General features: G+C 50.0%; 8 protein-coding genes across 8 annotated transcripts; 3 read left to right on the plus strand and 5 right to left on the minus strand.

Annotated features, from left to right (window-relative positions):
- Positions 1 to 2428: 2428 nt before the first annotated feature.
- On the minus strand, positions 2429 to 3865 carry ANOM_005988 (uncharacterized protein; the record flags this gene model as incomplete). Its single annotated transcript, XM_015551245.1, has 3 exons — positions 3697 to 3865; positions 2844 to 3626; positions 2429 to 2793 (listed from the first exon to the last, which is right to left on the minus strand). Exons 1-3 carry the CDS (start codon positions 3839 to 3841, stop codon positions 2429 to 2431), a joined length of 1293 nt encoding a protein of 430 aa, XP_015407145.1. The 5' UTR covers positions 3842 to 3865.
- A 2773-nt stretch (positions 3866 to 6638) lies between these two features.
- On the plus strand, positions 6639 to 8022 carry ANOM_005989 (uncharacterized protein; the record flags this gene model as incomplete). Its single annotated transcript, XM_015551246.1, has 2 exons — positions 6639 to 6907; positions 7125 to 8022. The coding sequence occupies 2 exons, from the start codon at positions 6639 to 6641 to the stop codon at positions 8020 to 8022; spliced, it is 1167 nt and encodes a 388-aa protein (XP_015407144.1).
- A 293-nt stretch (positions 8023 to 8315) lies between these two features.
- ANOM_005990 (quercetin 2,3-dioxygenase) lies at positions 8316 to 9503 on the minus strand (the record flags this gene model as incomplete). Its single annotated transcript, XM_015551247.1, has 1 exon — positions 8316 to 9503. One exon carries the CDS (start codon positions 9501 to 9503, stop codon positions 8316 to 8318), a length of 1188 nt encoding a protein of 395 aa, XP_015407125.1.
- A 1672-nt stretch (positions 9504 to 11175) lies between these two features.
- Positions 11176 to 12589, minus strand: ANOM_005991 (uncharacterized protein; the record flags this gene model as incomplete). Its single annotated transcript, XM_015551248.1, has 3 exons — positions 11176 to 12052; positions 12122 to 12233; positions 12352 to 12589. 3 exons carry the CDS (start codon positions 12587 to 12589, stop codon positions 11176 to 11178), a joined length of 1227 nt encoding a protein of 408 aa, XP_015407126.1.
- A 2183-nt stretch (positions 12590 to 14772) lies between these two features.
- On the plus strand, positions 14773 to 15243 carry ANOM_005992 (uncharacterized protein; the record flags this gene model as incomplete). The annotated part of the gene is made up of 3 exons (XM_015551249.1): positions 14773 to 14970; positions 15022 to 15111; positions 15166 to 15243. The coding sequence occupies 3 exons, from the start codon at positions 14773 to 14775 to the stop codon at positions 15241 to 15243; spliced, it is 366 nt and encodes a 121-aa protein (XP_015407123.1).
- Positions 15244 to 16056: 813 nt separating this feature from the next.
- On the minus strand, positions 16057 to 18124 carry ANOM_005993 (putative MFS transporter; the record flags this gene model as incomplete). The annotated part of the gene is made up of 7 exons (XM_015551250.1): positions 16057 to 16290; positions 16346 to 16450; positions 16571 to 17263; positions 17315 to 17735; positions 17799 to 17869; positions 17920 to 17999; positions 18049 to 18124. 7 exons carry the CDS (start codon positions 18122 to 18124, stop codon positions 16057 to 16059), a joined length of 1680 nt encoding a protein of 559 aa, XP_015407124.1.
- A 649-nt stretch (positions 18125 to 18773) lies between these two features.
- Positions 18774 to 19632, plus strand: ANOM_005994 (GNAT family N-acetyltransferase; the record flags this gene model as incomplete). The annotated part of the gene is made up of 2 exons (XM_015551251.1): positions 18774 to 19238; positions 19300 to 19632. 2 exons carry the CDS (start codon positions 18774 to 18776, stop codon positions 19630 to 19632), a joined length of 798 nt encoding a protein of 265 aa, XP_015407129.1.
- Positions 19633 to 19655: 23 nt separating this feature from the next.
- ANOM_005995 (Zn(II)2Cys6 transcription factor domain-containing protein) lies at positions 19656 to 21241 on the minus strand (the record flags this gene model as incomplete). Its single annotated transcript, XM_015551252.1, has 3 exons — positions 19656 to 20468; positions 20526 to 20854; positions 20926 to 21241. The coding sequence occupies 3 exons, from the start codon at positions 21239 to 21241 to the stop codon at positions 19656 to 19658; spliced, it is 1458 nt and encodes a 485-aa protein (XP_015407130.1).
- Positions 21242 to 21253: the final 12 nt, after the last annotated feature.

The raw sequence follows: 21253 nt of genomic DNA on the forward strand, positions 1-21253 counted from the left end.
ATTGTACTAGCTGCGCAGATGGCAGGTGCCAGTCGCATGGCTGAGGTCGAAGAGCGAGCCATTAAGTGGACTGGCAGGGGCAACTATAGGGAAACAAAGAGGCCACGCAGGCAGTCGAACCGGGGGCTCGCCATTGAATCTGACCTGGACGAATGGCATGGGAGGACGACTCATGCGTATGCAATGCAACCAGCTAGCCATGGACTAGGACCCGTCTGTCCCCAGTACCGCTCTGGCCGTTGGGGTTCCGGTGCAGCTTAATTAAATTTGCAGCTCAACGCAAATTGCGTTTCCCATCTCCACTATCAAGGTTGGACCACCATACCTTCTGTCCGGGGAGGAAGAAAGAGGAGATTCCTTCTTACCGCCGGATTCACGATGATCACCGTGCACCCGGGGGGTTCTACCTGTCTGAACTCTCCATCGACCACCAGCAGCGTCGAAGCGTGGGGATCGACATGCTACTAGTCCATTCGCTGATAAGGCATCGGCTTGGCATCTAGAAGGCTTTGCTAGGGTTCGACCCGTGCCAATAACAACAGTTGGGCCCCTCACTAGCCAATTGTATTAATTTCGTTCGTTTGCTGGCTTCACATCCATGAACCTCTAGTTGGGACTCGGACCGCTGAAGTCAATTGCTGGTGTTGACCTAGCGCACGTCTATAAAAATATATTTCAGGGGCGGTGTGTGTTGATTTGGCCCCTTCTCGAACCAATACCCGGGGCAGACGTCAAGCACGCGGTCAGCTGAATAATGCGGCTGTGTATATAAATTTAAGCGTTACAGGCCACCGAGTCATGACTGGTGAGCCACATGGATTCTGCCTCTCATTAACCCCCGGAAGTCTGGCGTTGACAGGCACGAGCTGACGGACGAGGCAGCCGAGGCAACGGGCTGAGGCAAAAGTTTATTCCGACACCAAATTTGACACTATTCAAGGATTCGCAACACATCGCTTCGTAGCCCGGCACCATCGAAATGGCATGATCGGGTGGTCTAGGATTCCACTCCCATGGAAATACTGAATGAATTACTCTCCTTGTCCGCCAGCATTTCGATAACGTAAGCTCAGCCGAGCGGCCAGCCCCGTCCAACGCTCTCCAACGCTCTCCAACGCTCTTTATGCCTTAGGGGCTGACGGACCCCTGCCTGGCTCACCCAGGAAGAGCCAGTCAGCATCTAAAAATAAAAACAATAATCCCACGTAGCCGAGCCCAAGTTCATCTCGCACGTCCGGAATTAGGATGCTTGCAGCACACAGTAAGAACAAACGGGGATATGGTCTTAGCGGCTTGGTCAGTGGCATCATCATGACAAGAATGTACGTGATGTGCAACATTGCCTTCTGCATCTTCAGTACTACTGAATCCCTCCAGATTATCCTTTCAGGGTTCGGCAGTCAACGACGCCTCTCGCGCCAAGAGGGCCTGACTGGTCAAGACGACGCATGCTGCACAGGGTGGCTGCTGCTCTTTGCCCCAAAGAGGCAGTCACTTTAACCGGGGTCAGATCCCACATTCCTAAATAAGCGAGCCAGATCCCGTTCAGATTTTAGATGACATAATTCCAGTGTGGATTGTGTGTGTTCTTTTGTGTTTTTGTGTGTGTGTGTGGGTCGATCATCTGGAATGCGATTTTAGGGTCTGTGGATCGGTCCAGCTTTGTCCGGCTCATGCCTGAGGCACCAACAGCGGCGGGTGTGCCTTTCCGTTCGACATCAACACCGAGTCCATCCCGGAGTCCGGATAACACCCTCGCTGCCTACGCGAACGGCCCCGCCCTGGAACACCCTGAATCAAGTTTTCTCGATAACACCGGCATATCACTTGCAGGAATCCGAACCTCTGGCCCCTTTGGGAAACGCCATTAGGCGTGTCCATCTCCCCGGTCCGCATGCAGCCCGATATCCTGACGCTGCGTACCCACTTGTCATGAACTACAATCAAATTACAATATGCATGATGTCACTGTCTGCCCTACTATCCCGATGTGGTACCATCCGTTGACGTACATATAGACTTGGATAACCCTATACTAACAATGCAAACCTCGAGCTGGGTAGAGCTAAGGTAATACTCAAACAATGGGAAGCAAGGAAGGTGTTCGAGCTACTGGCACTCTATTCGGATAATTGCCAACTAGACCAGCTCATCAAGCGTGGCCTTGAGATGTGTGGCGGATGCCACGCTGATATGCATGTCAAGGCGGAGCTCAACAAGGATTGACGTGCTGGGAGGATCGAACAGCGCATTCAAACAAGAAAGACGTACAGATTAAGGTTAACGCATGTTTAGAGTCTCTTACATTGTCAAGACCGAGTAAACCCGGCATGTACCTCGTCATGGGGCATACTTCCATTATCTTTTCTGCATAAAGTGGTATTAATGTACTGCGTCAATTTCTCTCTGCCTCCTATGATCATCGGTATTACAGCTGCTCATGGTACGATCGTCTCCGTCTTGTGATCAACGAGCGGATTTGCCGACGAAAACCTTCATTGTATGAATAAGTGAAAGCATTGGCAAGGCCGATGAATTGCGTGGATGCTTGCAGGATCTGCAGCCACCTCACCTTATGACCAAGGGACTCGAGCAACCGATTGAGCAACCCGGGGATCCACAGCAGTACATAAAAGGCCGGGTAGCCATTCAGCAACATAACACGGCGAACTTCGGCATATCGGATCTTCTTATCTCGCTGTTCCGTAGAATCCCCTCCCCTTCCTGGGGTGTCAGCATACCTCAGGCGGCGCTCATTGGCAGTCGTGTCGTATTTACTCGGGTGACCTTTCGCTAGAGCTCCACGTTAGCATTACAATATGAAAGAGATTCCGTCGGCTTACCTGCGGAGAACGGGACCTGCGAGGAGAGCTGATCCTGTGACGGAGACTCGCTTACCCCACCGGTGCTGGCTGGATTATTGACCACGTCGATACTCTGGACAGTGATTGTCGTATCCAACCTTATGGACGACAGATCGATGGGATCCCCTTCTGTGGACCTGGATTTATCGCGGCCAGATGTTGTATCACCGTTCGGGAATAGGCTCAGATGCTCGTAGCGGCGCTTCACCACGACGAAGACCACAATATACGTTATGGCTGTAATGAAAACAATCGCGATTCGCCAGGCATGACCAAGGGCGTACCGTAAGCCTAGATATTGTGACTCGATCCAACACCAGTTGCCGCTCACGGGTCCAATAATCCCCAGGCCCACTGCCGTAGTACCTGCCATGAGTGAGTAAGGTGGGCCGAAACCAGCGAACCGGAAGGAGTACGGATGCAGAACTGGGGCAAGGACTGAGCACTCACTGGTGATTAAGGGGGTAATCCAGATTGAGATGCACAATATCACCTTGGCCCTCCAGCTTAAAGTTGACACTATGGTTGGCCGTTGCACAATCCACAACGCGACCATGGCTATGGCCAGAATCGAAAAATCAATCGCCTGCGCAATACATGATGAGAAGGGAGGCCTATTATCGAGGACGCTGGTGAAACGAACTTGGACGGAGAATTGGCCAATCCAACCATTCAACTGGCAGCCAGGGCCAGGGCTGAGGTCATGGTGCCCACTGAGGACTAAGAATCCTGAAACGGTATTGTTTGTGGCATTAATGAAATCTGTTTGGTAGGACATGCTCATGTTAGCCCACTCATGAGTCGGACCATCGTGAGATGTGATAGACTGTACCTGCGATTGTTAGATTGAGAATTAGCCAATGGCGGAAATGGTTTTTTGGTGAGATGGCGAAGATGACGAGAACAAAAGCCGACGCAAGAGCAGATAGTAGACTCCCAACCACCGTCGGGATGGACACAGCGAGGTCAACAGCCATGAGATACTGAGGCACCGTCACAGGGCCTCATTTCGTGTCATCCGTGAGGCATGCATAGACCTGAACGGGAATCGCATCACCTGGGAGGTGTGGACTATTTGCTTAAATCAAACAAAATGAAAATAAGCTTGCTTACTTGTTATCACTGTTCGCTTCTATTACATAACGTGTCCCACTGACCCAAACATTGGATTCCCAGAGGCCGCTAGCCCCGTAGCCAAATACTCTAAGTATCAGACTACTGTTACAGGGCCGGTGGGTGTGTTCGTATATCTTTTCCTCCTAGAAATGGCGCAGGTCGAAGAAGGCCTTCGATGGCCTATCGGAGCGGACATGACCGACGATCTCTTGCCTAAATAAAGCTGCTGGCCCCACTAACGGTTCGAATCTTGAGATGATATGAGCTCAAGTTGTGCGTGGAAGGATCTCGCCACAAACTTTAATTTCTCGTTGCCATTCCTTCCACTTCCCCTTCCTGGTCCCCTATTTCAAGCCGGTTGTCGTATTTCGGCTAGGGAAAAGTAAATCTGGAATGGTAAAGCAGCTTCGATATACTAGCATGTATTGGGCTATAGCACAAAATCGATTAACATCCTGTGAAGCACTGTCCTACAGATGACACCGGCAGGTGCTCCTTTCGGCCAGCGAACTGCCATAAAAAGGCTACATTCGCAAAGGATTTAAAGTACATCGCTGGATATAAGCCGCGGGCTATATAGTTATCGAGCCGTCCATGCATTGTGGAGAATAGGGGGGATGGAGTTACCGGAATGCGATTTCTTGGCCAGTGCAACGAGGACTGACGCGTGGAGCCGAGGAAAATGTGAACGGGTCTCAGGGGCTCCAGGGTTGCTTAGTGGCCGTCTCAGAACACATTGAGAATAAGCTTCAGCCAGAGCCTGTTGATGACCTTAAGTCTGGCAATTGAAACCCGTCCGGGGCTTCCTTGAATGCCGTTGTGCATGCAATCGTTTCAACACTGCTGCGGTGGACAATTTTCAGGAACAAGACATCCGATTGAATCTTCAAGGCTCTATACAGGCAAGTTCTGTGCTTCGGTCCCTTGCATTCGATGACAGCAGTCCAAAATCATAGACGTAAACTAGGCGCATTGTGAACCATGGCACAGGTTAGGGTTAGAATACCCAAAGCCAAAGCATACTCCGGAGTAGCTTGACAACCGAGAGAAACGACCCACAACTAAGTATATTCAGCCACCATCACTTTTCTCTGGAACGCATGATCTGAAATGGTCTGATTGTTCCTTGACTTGCCACCCGACTAATTATTTTCCCTGTTACCAGCCAAACAAAGAGTTTCGAACTTCCAAACCGAGTGCTTGCTCATTGAAAGATCTTCAGTCCGATGGGCAACCCTTGCGCCCAGGCTGAAACCTGACTGAGACAAAAAGGGTCTCAGTGTGGGCACAGTGGAATCCTGCCAATCGACTAACTTCAAGATTCACTAGCGATAGGGGTCAAAGGAAGTGTGGAGGAGACGGCAAACGCTGGGACTCAACGTTGGCTACCAAGCCAAATGGCCTAAAATAGCCCCAGCCACACTCTATTCTTCCCTCGACAAACGCTCAATAGTCTTTCCATTGGCGTCGAAGGCATGTTCCAGAAATTCAGAATCCATAGAACAGGGTGGGTATTGCGATATTAAATACCTGGACTCGTATCAATTTCGCTGTTGGCCCCGGGCCCACATGGACGCCTGGATGCGACCGTCTGTTCCGTGTGGCCTTTAGGGCTTATCTTAAGTACTTGTGGTTAACAACGGACCCACTGAGGATGATGTCTCGCCCAGCCCAGCAATGTCAACGGCGAGAGTTCATTCTTTCCTGAAAAGTTAAAAGACATTCGGGAAGATGCTGTACCATGGTTGGTATACAGCCTCTCTTGGTAAGGATAATGCCCGTTCTGAAAGCCTTACCCAGATCCCAATGAAGCTCCGACTACGGCCCGGCATCACGGTGAGCCATCGATGCAGCCAAAGCTACAGGAGAGATAATCTAGAATATTCTGAATCTCCAGTGTATGTGTCAAGGATGCCAGCTCATGGTAGGCAACTGTGACACTGCCAGTGTCTATGGCATTAGTCATCTACGTAGACTAGTTAAGTAACTAAACTAAGTTCCAAGAAGTATGGCAGAGGGGGAAATCGAAGTGATGGAGTGGCATACAATCCAGCAGGAATGTCCGGAGGCTACAGCACGTTTTCGAAGTAAGTATCCCTATATATATCCTGTCGGATAACTCGAGAAGATGCTTAAACGTTTTCGCTCTTCCAAAGGATCAGGGTAGATTGACACCATGTCAAGATCTCGGGAAGTATATATTGTGTGCCGGCTGGCGTCTCACGGAGAATATATTCCGATTTCAGTGATCTTTACAAATTCCCGGTGGACGCGGTTCATGCTTCGCCATCAAGAGTGCGAAAGCCCCAAGAATCCTGTAGGCTTGGAGCGAGGATCGTCGAAGGCTGTTCAAGATGGCCGCTGTTCATTTGCGCATGAAGTCTTTCCGCCCCCAAGGGGGTGGATCTGATCGTCTTGTTTGGATGTGATCGACGCGCCAATAAACACGACAGATATGTGCGTGATCTTCGACGGGAAAAGCACTTGGACTGCCGATCCTGAGGCTGGGTCGATAAATCTTTGACCAGGCCGGTGCATTCCCAACCGTCCAAAGAGGTACAAAACCTCGACAGCTCACAACCGTGCGCCTCGTTGCCACTCGACTGACGCTTCTGATGTAGATTGATACGTGGGAAATGCTCGGATCATACCCTTGTTATGGCCCAGAACCTCAATGTCACTCCGGACGTACAGATTGAGCCTCTGTTCCTGCAGCTTTTTAATTATGCCGACAAAACCAACATCCTGAAGCTGGAAGACTGGCTCTCGATCCTGACGCTCTGTTTGTCCCCACTAATTGCCCATATTCTTTCAGGCGTCCCGACCGTCGTCCGACGATGCCCCAGTCCCCCGACATGGCTCGACACGCTTTGCCTATACAATCCCACTACCATCCTATGGCGATACCTCGCATCGTGGAACGCCGCGTGAGGTATCGCCATCGTTGGGATGCAGCGGACATGGCCGCCACGAATGCACTGTTTTGGACGTCACACGGCTTCGACGGCTCCGAAGACATGATGAGGCAGAGCCGAAGCTTCTGTACGCGCATCCCACATCATCACCGCTCAGAAATCTGGTCAATCGATTCGATTAAGACTGTCATCGTCACCCTGCAAGGTATCCAAGCCCTCGTCGTTCTAGTTCGCGGCATCTTGGCGTTAGCAGCATTGGTAATCAACCGTACAACGCAACCATCTCCATGAGCACTATTTTCTACCCTCTTGCGGTCATCGGTCTCCTTCGTCTGTTTGCTGCCCCCTGGCTGACCGAGAATTACACCTACCATGAGCATGAAACCTACGAGAGTAGCAGGATTTTGGCACAGCATATCATCCACACCCCGTCTTCGGATGGCCCTTCCTATACAGCCGTGCGCAGCAGCCATGACGCTAAAATCGTGACACCGTCCAATGCGTCACTCTTACCCACAAGCCCGATGGCCATCCGTGACCTGTCGCTCGATGTTTGTCTGCCTACCAGCAGACCTTGCCTTCCCACCCAGGCCGCCGTTGTGATTGTCCGTTGCTGCTATCTTGGCCTGTTATGTGCCATTTTGGCCATCTGTGTGTGCTATATGATCCCTCACCAGGGGGTGACTGAGCTGCTGACGCAGCCACCATCTGCGTCAGTCCTTTGGCTACTTCCCATTATGTATATTGTGTTCATTGTCGTATCGATCATCCTCTTCATCATTTACCTCATCCGGTGCGGCCGGGAGACAACAACCGTCATCCCGTGTCTTCGCACATGGTGGTATCGCGCGTACACCCTTCTCTTCATTGCAACAGCAACTGCGTTGATTGTCCTCTCCGGGGTCTACACAAGGCGGACATCATGTGGGCAGCTGACAGTTTTCCCAGCCGAACTTGACCAGGAGGTGTGCAATGGGACACCCATGCAGGTGGACAAGGCTGTCGGACCGTTTGGAATAGTTACTCAAGTGCCAGGCCTCACACCAGAAACCTGGGTCTTACCATTGAAGGGCTGGTGTTCTGGAACCTTGACAGGGGAGATCCTCCCAGTCGAATCTGTGTCATGATGGGTTCAGAAATATCCCAAGGAATACTGGCTGGACACGGCTCTAGTATATACGAACATTAGTAATGCTATGATGAAAAACAAGGCTAAGTATAGAATATTGGCTCCTACATGGAGCCTTGCGAGGTATTTGCTGATCTTCTATGAGTTTCTATATGTAGCCTTCTAATTGTAGTTACAGAAGGAACATCGCCTGGTAGGTATGCCCCCGTCCACGTTAATGGCCTTCCATGAATATTTGCAGCTCATAGACGACTCCGAGGACGGCGTACAATGTGTTGCCAATAACAGTAATCACAGTTGGGTAGGTTTCATGCCAGTACTGTTAGCCCTAAACCCAGGATATACTGGATATGCTGGAAATTCCCAGGGCACACTCCTCCTCAGTAACTGGTAGTCCAACCCCTTATCACCCGCATTCATATACATAAACTTGGTATAGGGCACCGTGGCATAGTATGAAAATGACACACCGGCGGGGACAAACGCGACATCACCATGCAGTAAAAGTACCCGCTCGTAACCCTGTACCTGCAAAGCAAGCTGTCCCTCCTCCAGTTGGAGTGCAAAATGGTGCGGTAATGTCGCCGTTGAGACCGACTCATTCGCCAACTTACTTGACATGATAATAGTTCCCATGGTAAAGTTTCCGTCTGTTTGCGCGGGGGTCGCAAGTGGCTGGATGACCTTGTATCCAATGTCGGTGTTGAGATATTTTGGACCGTAATCCTTGGCCACAAAGTATGGAGTTGTTGGGTCGTTGGGTGGGGTGTTGGGGCCATCATGCCAGGGCTGCTTGGCGTCACCAGCGGTGCCATTCACAAAGTCGCGCCGTGGGATATACTCCTCCTCTGGTGCTGCATACAGGTCCAACGAGACGAGGCGGTTGTATTCTTGGGGCGTCATTGGCCCGAACGGCGAGGGGTCATCTGGAATGGGAACATAGGGTGAGCTGATCCCGTCGGTATCGTGGTCCCCTTGACTGAAGACATTGAAGAGTTTTTCGAAACCGCCAGGATGGAAGACATGCGTCAGTTGTGAGTCGGGATCCACCAGCTGGAAGGTGTGGATGGACCCTGGAGGGATATTGCCGTAATCCCCTGGTGTCGCGACGCGGGCCTCGTGGCTGGAATTAGTGACATTCTTCTGTCCCCAGAGCTGACAACGCCCACGTGTGCAGTAGAGATGCTCATGCGTCAAGCCATGAGTGTGCGGCCGCGCTGACAACCAGCCTGAAGCTTTGCCGTTATGTTGCAACAAGGAAAAGGCACCGTCAGACGAGTTGGCAGTGATGGAGAAGCGGATTGTTTGGGAGGAGGTGAGTTTGATCGCGTCACCCTTGTATTTAGGAAGAACATATGGACGCACAAAATTGGGTGCCGTATCAACGATGATGCTTTTATTTGACGGAACGCCCTCTGTGGCAGCAAAGGGGGTGAGCAAGAGAATGGATAGCATCCATGGTACGAAGGGGCTCCTCATCTTGGGCAGTATTATAGGAGGCGTAGCATATATGGAGAGAACAAGTCTATAGTCTATAGTAAATAGTGAGACAGAACACCAACAGTTGCTCGGCCAGGAAGAGTATTATATAGAAGAGGGCATGGAATATGTGAGCGACATCAGGACCAACACAGTGATAAGTGGAGTCTGTTATTTCAGGACACAGAGGCCCGCTCGATGTACCTGAAAAGATATCATGTAATTTCATGTTGCCAGACATTGCCAGACAAACGATGATGCTGTATATTCGCTGCCAAGTCCATCCCGCCATGGGTTTTATCGTACGCCTGCGCCATGCTACTACCATGGCCGGGACTCCTTGGCGCAGCCTGAAACTACCATCATCTGATGGAGGCATCTGGAGGAATCTTCACGACAGCCAAGCCTATGCACCTTGCCATGCGTCCTTTCTTTATGCTTCGGATTTGGTGTGCAGGGTCCTACTCCTGTGAATAGGTTAGCCCTGCCTCTGACGCAGCTACGGCCCCTTACGCTATTCCTCGCTATACAAATAGCACGTAGATAACAATACGCTACAGTGGATGCCCTGAAAGGCGGTGCCGTGGGGAAGGGAGATGAAATGATCAGCTCACCAGTTGAGCCATCCAGACTGCTTAGCAAATATTTACCATCAGCGGGAATTAATTCCGCTGAAGGCCTCTAAAGTAGGTCCCCACATACCGCGATTATGTGCCCTCAACCCCCGGCACATGTCAGGATATGTGGGTCATCTTTACGCAGATTATCAATCGCCAGATACTTTTTCTGGAAGCTTAAGCGACCCAGAACGCGGGTTGGAGGAGCGTAGAGGGACAGCCAAGAAATCATCTCCGAATCTAGAACATTCGCTATGATCCTACGACAGCCTTTGATGATACTAGCCTAAAGCCTCCCGTCTGTAGAGCCGCGACCAACTTGGCGGCTGTGCCTGGAGAGAGTCATGAAGGTCCCCAGCAGGATACTAACCAAACCATCAGACCTGCGAAATGGTCATAGTTAGGTGACCTTGGGCTTTTCATCAATGAAACCACACTCTGGGCTCTTGTTCTACATCTATTTTGCGCTTATATCGTATGTCCCGTACCAGGCAGCCATTACAATCCCTTCGAAGCTGGTACGAACTATGTGGAATGTCAATTCCGATGGTTGCACTGCCACTTCTAGACCGCGAATCCAGTGGCAGATTGCCTAGATGTACATTGCCTGTTTCTACATCCTGTTGGTTTTGAGATGCCCACAAATGGATCATGAATAAGTGGACGCTAGTAAACAGTAGTTTGAAGCATATTCGTATAGTGTTTTGAACTGACTCATGGATTGTTCGCATTTTGATCAAGGAGGAAAGTGCTCAACGCTTCCAGCAAAGCTTTCTGGATCATATGTGTTAGTATATGAGTTGTCGTCAATCCTTGCTCCTTCGTATGCTCTAAATTCGAAAACAAGCTGGGTACATATACGTACAAACGAAGGAAATTCATAAGATGGCTTGGATAATTGTAACCTGTACTGGCCAATAATCTATCTATTAATTCTAACACACACAATATTACATGTAGGCGCAAAACGACATGAATCAAAAACTAGGAGAATGGTCTTTGATGCATAGTTCAATTCGAAAGGTCACGCCTGGAGCAATGAGACTGGGCGCTGATTACTTTAGTAGTTCCAGCACCTGGTTCGTGATATCAACCAAGGGAAACTGTGTTCTGTTCCCTGCCAGAGTCCCCGGAACTTTCTCGTCAAGGAAGAATTCAGTGACCGAGTACAAGCTGCCTCCAATCTCCACGTTGTCCACCGAAAATCCATTTCGAGAGGCATACACGTTGGGAACTGTTCCTACCATCTCGGCACTAGTCCATAGTCTATCAGCTGAACGGAGAATAGCCGTTCCATCCGTGGTGTCAGAGACCAGCAATACTGTGCCGTTGAATTGCTTTGGTAGAAGGATCCCATCCAGACTATTGCCGATTCTGGTCACATTGCTGCCCTTCAGAGGTACGTGAATCTTGTGTCCCATTTCCTCTGTCATGTTAAAGCGGTACAGCTGTCCATCCGAGCCATCCGTACCAAGCAGGATGTCGCCCCGGGCAGCAAGTCCCGACAGGCCGGGAACAGTTTGGTTGGGCTGAGGCTGCAAGTACCAAGGAATGGCAGTTGAGCCATTGGGACCAACCTTGATGATGCTCGCTGGGAAAGTGCCCACTACGAAGGTGTTGCCGTGGGCATCATGGGCAGCGTCTTGGTAGCCGCCATAAACACCATTCGTTACTTCGGTGAGGTTCTTTCTCCAGAGGACCTGACCATGACGGGGATCAACTTTCACCAGGAAATTATCGCCTGAGATATCTTGGCCTTGAGTATCAAAGGCAGCGCCAGCATCGACGATGACTGAGAGTTGGCCTTGCGGGTCCACCACAACGCCACTCATGTGAAGCACCGGGTCTCCAGAGAGCCCTGGAAGATGGATATTATCCACTACTTCCCTCTTGTAAGGATCATAAACTGCGACCGTGCTATTGTAGAGGGCACTGCGGGTGTAACAATATACCATCAGTCTATGCCAAGTACTGAATAGCAGCTCTTATAGTAGGACGTACCTTAGGTAGACTAGACAGTCATCCTCATTGAAGTCAGCATGCTCCGGATACAATTGGTAGGCATTCACAGTGATGTTCCCTGTGAGAGTAGGGCATCCAGCCTTCGTAGCACCTGCGACAGTGTTAGCTTGTACATGGCAAGGGAAGCGATTACTTCTTCTGCAAAAGACTTCACAGGAGGCACATCGTAGCACTGCTTCAGAGCGCACATATATTGCGATTAGACTTACCGGAAGACGGAGTAGATACACTGGGCGCGTCATTACCGCTTGGGCTATGATTCCCGAGGTTGCCCAACACGTCCGCGCCTTGGATGTGATGAATACCTGGGCTGTATATAGGCGTATTATTGTAGGAACGCAACCGTCCACTTCTGAAAGCAGATGCTGGGATCCTAGCGTGTGTGGGGGCAAGATTGCACCCAAGTAGGAGTATTGAAAAGATGAATGATTGAAGTGACTCTCTCATGGTGGACATTGATTTGGGCAAATGGGTGAGGTATTGTCTTGAAAGCTGAGGATTTGTATAGAAAATTGGCCCGACCAAACCATACCAGGTCCAGCTTTATATGTGTGCCTGGCCAGAGGTCAAATACAATGAATTTATGGACTCGGTGTCGCAATTCCAATTCCAGACCATCCTCAAGGTTGAGCATGCAACACGCCAAGCAAGGAACCTAACCCATATTTGCTGCTGGGCACTAGCTACACTGCAAGACCGTGGATCTAGAAGCTTGGAAACCACTAGTTAATGTTTAGTTATCCTGGTTTTCAATATGTGACTAAGCGATTTACCTTCTCATGGCAAGGCTTGGGCGGCAATAGCTGCAAAAGACGGGAAGCCGAAGATTATGATACTACCATGTTTAGCTCCACTGTCCTGAACCTTTAGCGGTGGTGGATATGTATCTTACATCATCTTTCATGTTAGAGGAGGTTAGTCTCATTGAAGTGATAAAAGCTAGTGGAAGAGTACAGCCACCCTCAGTTGGGTCCATTGCTTTCTGGGTAAAGTAGATTCTTGACGTAGGCTGCCCTATTCGGCGGCTTGAGGCCAGGCTTTTCCAGACTCGGTATTCTTAACGTTGACAACAAAGTTAGATCTCAAGTGGATCTCATCAACTCAAAAAGTTCATGAAACAGAGTGTGGCTGAGGTTGCATGAGGGACCCACCGAATGCGCGAATCCTTATACTCTTCCATAAACGCAGGACTTTCGCTTACAGAGCACCCGCGGAATGAACCCGCACTGAAGTCCCGCTCACGCCGTCTGAGAAGCACTCCGAGTTCGGGTTACAAACACGCGTCAGTCGAACTTCTCAAGTCTATATCTTCACTTGGTGATCTTGATACGCTAAGAAGATACTGATGTCGCGTTTAAAACGCATATCCTCTAACAATGCCACGTTGACAGTAATAGGACGGCCCAAAGCTCTGAGGTAGTGATCGACATGAGGGATACACAGTAGCAATTTAGGGCTCCTCTGTTCTTTCCCTTTACTAGCCTTTAGCCCAGGACGATTGTCTCATTCAGTGTAGCTTGGTTAAAGCCCCTGTCTGTAGATCCTGTCATAAAATAGACCACTTATTGTGTACCAAGATCATCGCAAAGATAATTTTAGGCTTACTAGTGAAAGGTCGATACAACTTGGTAAGCGAAGGATTTCTCAAATTGGGATATTCCTTATTCTTCTGCTGTCTTCGCTTCGTAAGTTATACGGAATGGATTCTTTCATGAAGGCTTGTCCATAGGGACATCTACTAGTCGGTAAGATCAATGGTCCTGTGCTTCTAATACCCATAACACCCATAACTAGCTGAACTCACTCCTGGACAATCCTTTTTAGCTCACCCAGGGTGGCCCAAGCAATGTCAAATGCCAGTGCCTCCGTGCTGGAAATCAGAAGCTATGTTCGTGAGCTTTACCAATCGAGAGTCGCCTTTGCTGTCTTATAACTCGGGTATAGGATCTTTTCTGCGGCTCTGTGTAGGAGCGTCATGTTCCAGAAGTCCTTCACCTCAACCTGCGCAACGTTTGCCAGCCATATCTGGATGGTGTGGTCCTTTCCATGCTTTGCAGTCTTATCCAGCGCGGTCGTAGCTTGACCATCATCATTAGTCATGCTTAGATGCTGAACATATGGGAATAAGATGTTCAATCTCCATGGCTTTGCCAGACTCCATAGACCGACTGCAGATTATCCTAAAGTAGTGTTTAGGGCAGAGGTCGTAAAGCAGGGATATTGATCTTAACCATAAGGTGATACATGGGCCATCGCCCGACCAGTTCGGCTACAAAAAGCCACAAAGCATCAATGTACCGGGCGTCAAACTTTGGTTTCCCTGTTCAACCGGCACATATGCTGGTATTCGCTGATCAGAGTACACCAAATCAACCGTGTAGTACAATTACATAAAGCTCAATCTACATGATGGTTTTCATAGGGAAGCTACAAACTTTCGAGTGCCCCGTTCAAACGCTGCATCCCTTAAATCGGTATACACACGGACAGTACTGGTATTCCCAACCTGCTATTTAGTGCTGTTCATTTTCCTACTACAACAGTAGATCTGTCGTTTATTTCTCTATCTATCCCATCCTCTCATCTTGTGCTCGACGAGCTCTACTTTGCCCAGCTTTGATTATTGCAACATGAAGACCAGCGTTATTTCTCTAATAGCTCTCGCTGCAGTTGTCGCTGCTGCTGGTGTCCAACCAGGGGCTCACTCTAATACAAACGCCGTTCCCAACATTGTGGTCTCACCCCCAGGGGATGGCAACGGAGCGATTGACAACACTGTCAGGCCGAATGATAACAACCGGTTGGGACAGTATTGGATGCAATACGGTGTAAGTCAAGCTCTCTTGGCGAACATACATCCCGCAGCTAATACCTGAAAGATTTGCGATACCAGGACACGCAAGACCACTTGCAAAATCCAGTCGATCCCGTCTGGGAAGCGTTGGGTTGGCTACAAGTGTCGTAATAAGGTGAGAGTGCTTCCCAAGAAATTTGCTCCTCAATATATGTATTAATCCTGGAAGTGCACGGAGGGAACCTGTCGGATTGATTCGACGCAGCCTGGGGAGCCCGCGGATTGCAGCGTTCCCAAGCAACAATAAACCTTCTCCTGGTAGTGTCAGCCTATGAATCCGCGGCTGGGGAAATTGACTATCGGAAACTGTGTCTTGGGATATTGCCTTCTCGCGAATCTTACTTGTTGGGACAGTTATCACCTTTAATATCGTGCAATACCGTACCACTTGCAGCTTGGATGATTTGAAGTACTCGTAATACCGTTGGAGGGCATTCTTAAATCTGTAAGCAAGAGCTGTTGATCAAGAATCTGAAGTAGGCCTCACGGAAAAGGGGGTTTGATGATTGAGACTCTAGCATTGTCATGTTTCAGGCTGTTTCAGGCTACAATGATCTGACCTAGAGGTGTTTCATCATCGTGAACGCTCGCCGGAGTATACAACCACTGATAATTTCCAGGGTGTCTCTTCGAGCCGTTTGTGTGCCAATGGTATGAGTACGAACGCTGAATATCTCCAAATGGACGAGTCGGACTTGATACTGTAAGGTCGGCCGCTACTATGTCCGCTACTGTAGCCAGGGCTATACGAGAGGTAGTCTTTATGTTCGTAGTTTAGTGAAATTGCCTTACATATTTTACTGGCTTTCGCAAACCCAAATCTAGGGAGGATTGGATCCATGAATCTGGACATTGTTCCTCCTGTTGATGGCTCAATTGTCTCTAAGAGGTGATTGCCACCTTCATTATGCTGGTTCCCACGGTGGCCTCCAAGCCCTTGTACCTATATTCCTGTCAAATTATATTTGTCCTATAGGCGCCATCCCCACGACCGCATCGAAGTAACATCAACGGCAAGCAATCGACAGGCCATGGATATTACCATGTCATGACCTACAAGTCAACCACTCCTGCCAGACATCTTCCGGTATCGCTTTGCAGTCACGGATCGAAAGCGCTTTCCGTATATGGCCATGCCCAATAATGTCACGGTAACTCCCAGGCTGATAAACCCACAGGTGACGAACATCTTGGTCAAGCCGCTATGTTCCATCCAAGGACTGATGGCAAAGGGTATGCCAATGCTAAAAGCATTTCGAAGGAAAGCCACGCCCGTAAACGCATCACCTGTGATCTGTTCACGGGTTAGTGTGAATAGGCAGCGAGGGACAGTTCAAGATACGGCGAACCTCCATGTAACTATCGATGACGAGAGTTAGACATGCATCGCTGATACTGCCGAGCCCGAAGCCAAAGAGCGCACCACCAATACTGGGTAGAATCCAGTGCATGCCCTAAGTTCAATGCTAAGTATTAGAACTATGTGTCATGATAGAAGCGGAATAGTCGTGCAAAGTCAACAGCGATCACCCGCCAGGAACTAGAGAAGGGGGGCTCGTCTCTGCGAGACATACTTTGTCAATGGTTACTCCAAACATGATGAGACCACCACAGAGGGCAACTGCCGGGAGGTGTAGAATGTACAGGCGCATCTCTGGCTCGTAGTATCCGGAATTCCGCCGAGAGAAATATTTGATTGACCAGTCTCCAAGGAAGCCGCCGTAAAACGAGCCGATCAAATTACCGACAAACGGACCAACACTCATGTAACCGATTTGCTCCGGGGTGAACTCATATGGCGGAAGGGGAAATACGAGAGCGATCACGCTTGAAAGGATTGTAAGCCATATCACTCCGCATGCATACTGCAGACCACAACAGAGGACTGCAGGGAATGTGAAAAGGATTTCGATGGGGCGATAGAAATATGGCCAGATCGGCTCCGGTGTGTAAGTTACCAAGGACAGTCTCTCTCCCCATGTCTTCATAGGAATATTGTGATCTAATGGAGGGATGCTCGCCCTACGCTCCTGAACTCTGGTGGCATGTTTGAGAGGTGCCTTGTTGCCCGTCTCATCGGGTGGAATCTGCTGCGCAGGCCTAGCGGCAGGCGTGACTCCTTCAATGGTAGGGGTATACTTTGACTCTTCGTAGAAGACGATAAAAAGTACAAAGAGAACCGCATTGAAGATGCCCATAGTACGGTAGGACCATCGCCAACCCTGTCTTGTTGCTTGAGCCCCAGCAGCCATGGGGGTGAGAAAGCTCTAACACTATCTTAGTGCGGTGGATACAGGAGGGGATGAAGGGAGTCTCACCCCAATCATCATCATGGTCATGTATAGCGCATTCATGCCACCACGGTGATGCACAAAGAAGAGGTCTGCGATCTGATAGGAAGCGCTGTAAGCCCATGACGCTTGGGGAGTGGTGGCAGGATAGCTCACGGTAATCTGGACAATAGCTTCATTCGTTGCCCCAGCGAGGCCCTGTAGGAGGTTGGTAACATATAACTCTGCGAGGGTTTTGATTTCTGCTGCCCAAATGGAGGTGACGAGCATCAACGCGGTCGACACTAGGTACACAGGTCTTCGGCCAAACTTCTTCGCGAACGGAATGAAAAACACGCATCCGACCGCGAGTCCGACGAAGTTGACTGACATAGCATTGTTTAGCTGTGGGTAAGTAACGTGCAAATCGACCACCATCAACTGCCAGAAAATCTGTTGGATAGAGAGCCTACTCAGTGAAACCAGGTTAGGATTTCATTCATGCTAAATATTATGTGGTGGGACCACAGACGCTGTAAAAACGAGACAGGTTACTGCTAGTACGAGCGTGAAATTGCATGCCTTGCGTGCAGTGCTCCAATTCTGTATCCTCTATCAATGGACGACGTTTCTTTCCCGGAGGCTAGACTTACCAATGGCTCGTTAGGGTCACTGGACGGCAATGGACTGAGGACGATCTCTCGCCGTCCCTCAGCCTCGTCTCTGATATCATCTATATGCAGGTCAGAAAGACTTTGGTGAGGGAAAAAAGGAATTCGTACCTTTGATAAGAAGAACAGTTCCTGGGGGAGTATCATGATCGGGTAGAGAGATGTCGGACGCGTCGCCTCCTGCCATCAATATCTGCTGCGGAATAGACGTGGTATCTGCTGAAAGCTGAAGGGGTGTGCTGTTCAATCCCAGATTATCTCGAGGACAACCGCTTATGATAAACGATCTGGTCCATGGCTTTGCCGGTGGTTCTATCTCCCCCCCTTGCCACCAGGACATGGCTGATAAGAGCTCGATATCACAAACGCGCGCATTGGAATGCGGGGAAGCCAATAGAGATCTGGGTCCGATAGCGCCCCCCCCCCCAGCTTATGCACGTCTAGGCAGAGGTTAACAGAACTTACTTTGTGCAGGAACAGACCTCGGAAAGCTGGCACTGGGTCGACCTGCCTAAAGGGGAATCGGCTCAGCGATTTGTCTCCAATAAATCATCCTGAGGTATTCTTCCATTTGTTGTTTACGCCGAGTTCGCAAGGTTTGAGATAAATCGCAGTATCATGCGCCTTGATACAGGTTGGCGCGCTACTTCGGCATCTACGGTATACACGAAAGCCGTACTCGACTGATAAAGGCTTCTGCGTACAAGAAGATCGGTTCCAGGGAACGGTAACCTCGTGCACCAGTTATCAATTTCAGTCTTGAACCTCGGATCCGATGGCCAGCAAAGCCTCCTTGATCCTATACGAAACACAAGACGGTAGCTCATTTCCTTTCCATGGTATCCGAGACCATACTGGCGAACATAGTATACTTACTACTCTCCCATCTAGATCCGTCGTCCGTATCGGCGGTCGCTCAGACGATAACTCTTTCGTTCGTTGGAGATCCTCTCATCCGATGGTTGCGTCCTAGTGCAGCCCCCTGGTCGACGCAAGAGCATGAGACGAACAAATGGCAATATCGTCGTGTACAACAAGCAATATTAGAAGGCATCGTGCTCCGATCTACATCAGCGCCACAGCTGGCACAGGAATTTCCGGCATGTAGCCAGCAAAAGGGTCTCCCAGCCTCTATCGGCGAAATCAATTCTGGGCATGACGGGCCCGACGCGGGAACAGTGGCTTTATTATTTCCCCCAAAGAACCGACAAACCTGGAAATGGAACAAGATAGCCCTCGCCGTGAAACTGTGGTTTCTGAGCTGGTTAGATCCAGTCTCAGACAGCGGAGCAGACGAAAAGGTATGTGACTATCGTTCCACCCCTTTCAAGAGATCGAATTCGTTCTTCTAAGCCTTTGCAGCGCGTCGGAATCTTGCTCGATGCACATGACACGGCGCTGAAGCGGATCACAACCCGATACAATATTCCAGACCCTTGGTATTTAGAAGTCGTAGCAGTCCATCCCTCCCTCCAGGGGCGAGGTTTGGGCAAGATTATGATGGAGCGCATCTTGGACTATGTGGGCCATACGCCCATTGTTCTGGAATGTACAGCTGAGCAGAATTTGGGATTTTACACCACACTTGGGTTTGAAGTCGTCGAGAAGGTCGAGTTGGCCGACAATGGCGGAGCCGTCAGTTGCTGGTTTATGCTACGGCGAGCAACGCAGAAGGAAGATACCAGTTCACAGTAGCTACCAACGGCAGACGCGCTCAGCTAGAGAAGTCCAATCTCCATTCCACGAGCCAAAGCGAGTTCGTGGGCATTTGCCATGTCATGATGGTGTACCCACCACTCCTCAAGCACCTCTAATAATAGCTCGAAATCTCTCTCGAATCCATGTGGATGGCCATACGTGGATAGACAACATCGAAGCACATCTTTTAATTCAGGTTGCGCGTTGATGATGTCCGTCTGTAGCCCTGCGATAAAGGCGGGATATTTGATCGCGTTGAAAATCAACGACCCGGCGCCCTCTGTCTCCGTAAATGCTCTACGAATGGCGTCCAGGTGGCTCACAATTCGGGAGACGAGAACAGTAGTGGACGGTAAGGTCAGGCTGCTGGCACCGTTCGGTTGCACGGTCGATCCGGTTAATGTTCCATTGGGTTGTGGAACTAGAAGTAGGTGGTTATATCTGATAGCCAACAACCCGGCTAGTCGATATGCTTCCCACAGCTGGTGCTGCGATAGACTACCCGGGCTACCGGGCCAGTTCCAAAAGTCCTCCTCAGTAGCCCCGTGCCCGATACACGAGATAATATCTAACAACGACCTGGGCAGGCCACTGACCACCTCAACCTCGTCACTGAGGGGGTGCTGCAAGGAAGTCCCGTCGCGACAATGTTGTCGCCAGAAGCCGAGAGAGGTGCTTCGGCCAACAGTAAACGTTGGTAGATCCATGACTCCCATCACTTCCAATAAATGTGTCCGGAATTCTGTTCGCTCGCCAGGACCATATAATCCATGTGCCTGAAGGAGTCCGTACATTCCATGCAAGTGCATCGTCCATGGCATGGCATGCATAAGCTATAATATAACCTGCTGTTAGCGCGGCATAGAATATTGGTAGATACAACAACGTACCCCAATGCTGCAGAGCAGCAAGCCGGCCGTAAAGGTCCCATCCTTCAGGTATGTCACGTTGCTTGACAGCTCTGTGCGGAACAAATTCAAAGCTACATCGAAATGCTCATAAAAGCGAGGCTGCACATTTGGAGTGAGAGAAGCCTGGAGTGCTACACATATTGCGTATAAGGAGCTTGACTGTTGAGACAAGATCGGCAGCCTGGATTGGAGGAGATTCCGCGCATCGTTGACCGAGGTCGAATGGAGGACATTGATTCCGGACGAACAAAACTCTTGAAACAATCGATCTTGTTCGTTCAATCGTACGTCGGCAGTCTGTTCGGCTACTGTTTCTATCTTAGTCTAGAGCTATCAAGAAGAAAAACGCGACCGGTGCATGTCCAGCGACCTGCCCTACCTGGCTCGAGATGAGAGGAATTCGCCTTGGCCTTACCATTGGCGACTTTGGCAGGTTTTCGGCGCCTTTCTCGACTCAGATCGCGCCGTCTGCCCTTGACTCGAGGAGGAATAGAAGCCTCCACTGGCTCTTCGGCGCCTGTGAATCGGCCACGCGACGCAATGCCCGATCCCCACCGCAGCCTTATCTCGTATCCCTCACAGGGCACTCCACGGCTACTGCACGCTTTGCAGGCTGGTCGGGCTCGGTCGCATTTCCTCCTGACCCGTTTGCAGGTCCAACATCCGTTGTAAGACCGATGGCGCGGGGTCGACATGCCGAACAAGGA

This window comes from Aspergillus nomiae (assembly GCF_001204775.2).
Source record: "Aspergillus nomiae NRRL 13137 chromosome Unknown contig00124, whole genome shotgun sequence".
NCBI classification, from domain to species: domain Eukaryota; kingdom Fungi; phylum Ascomycota; class Eurotiomycetes; order Eurotiales; family Aspergillaceae; genus Aspergillus; species Aspergillus nomiae.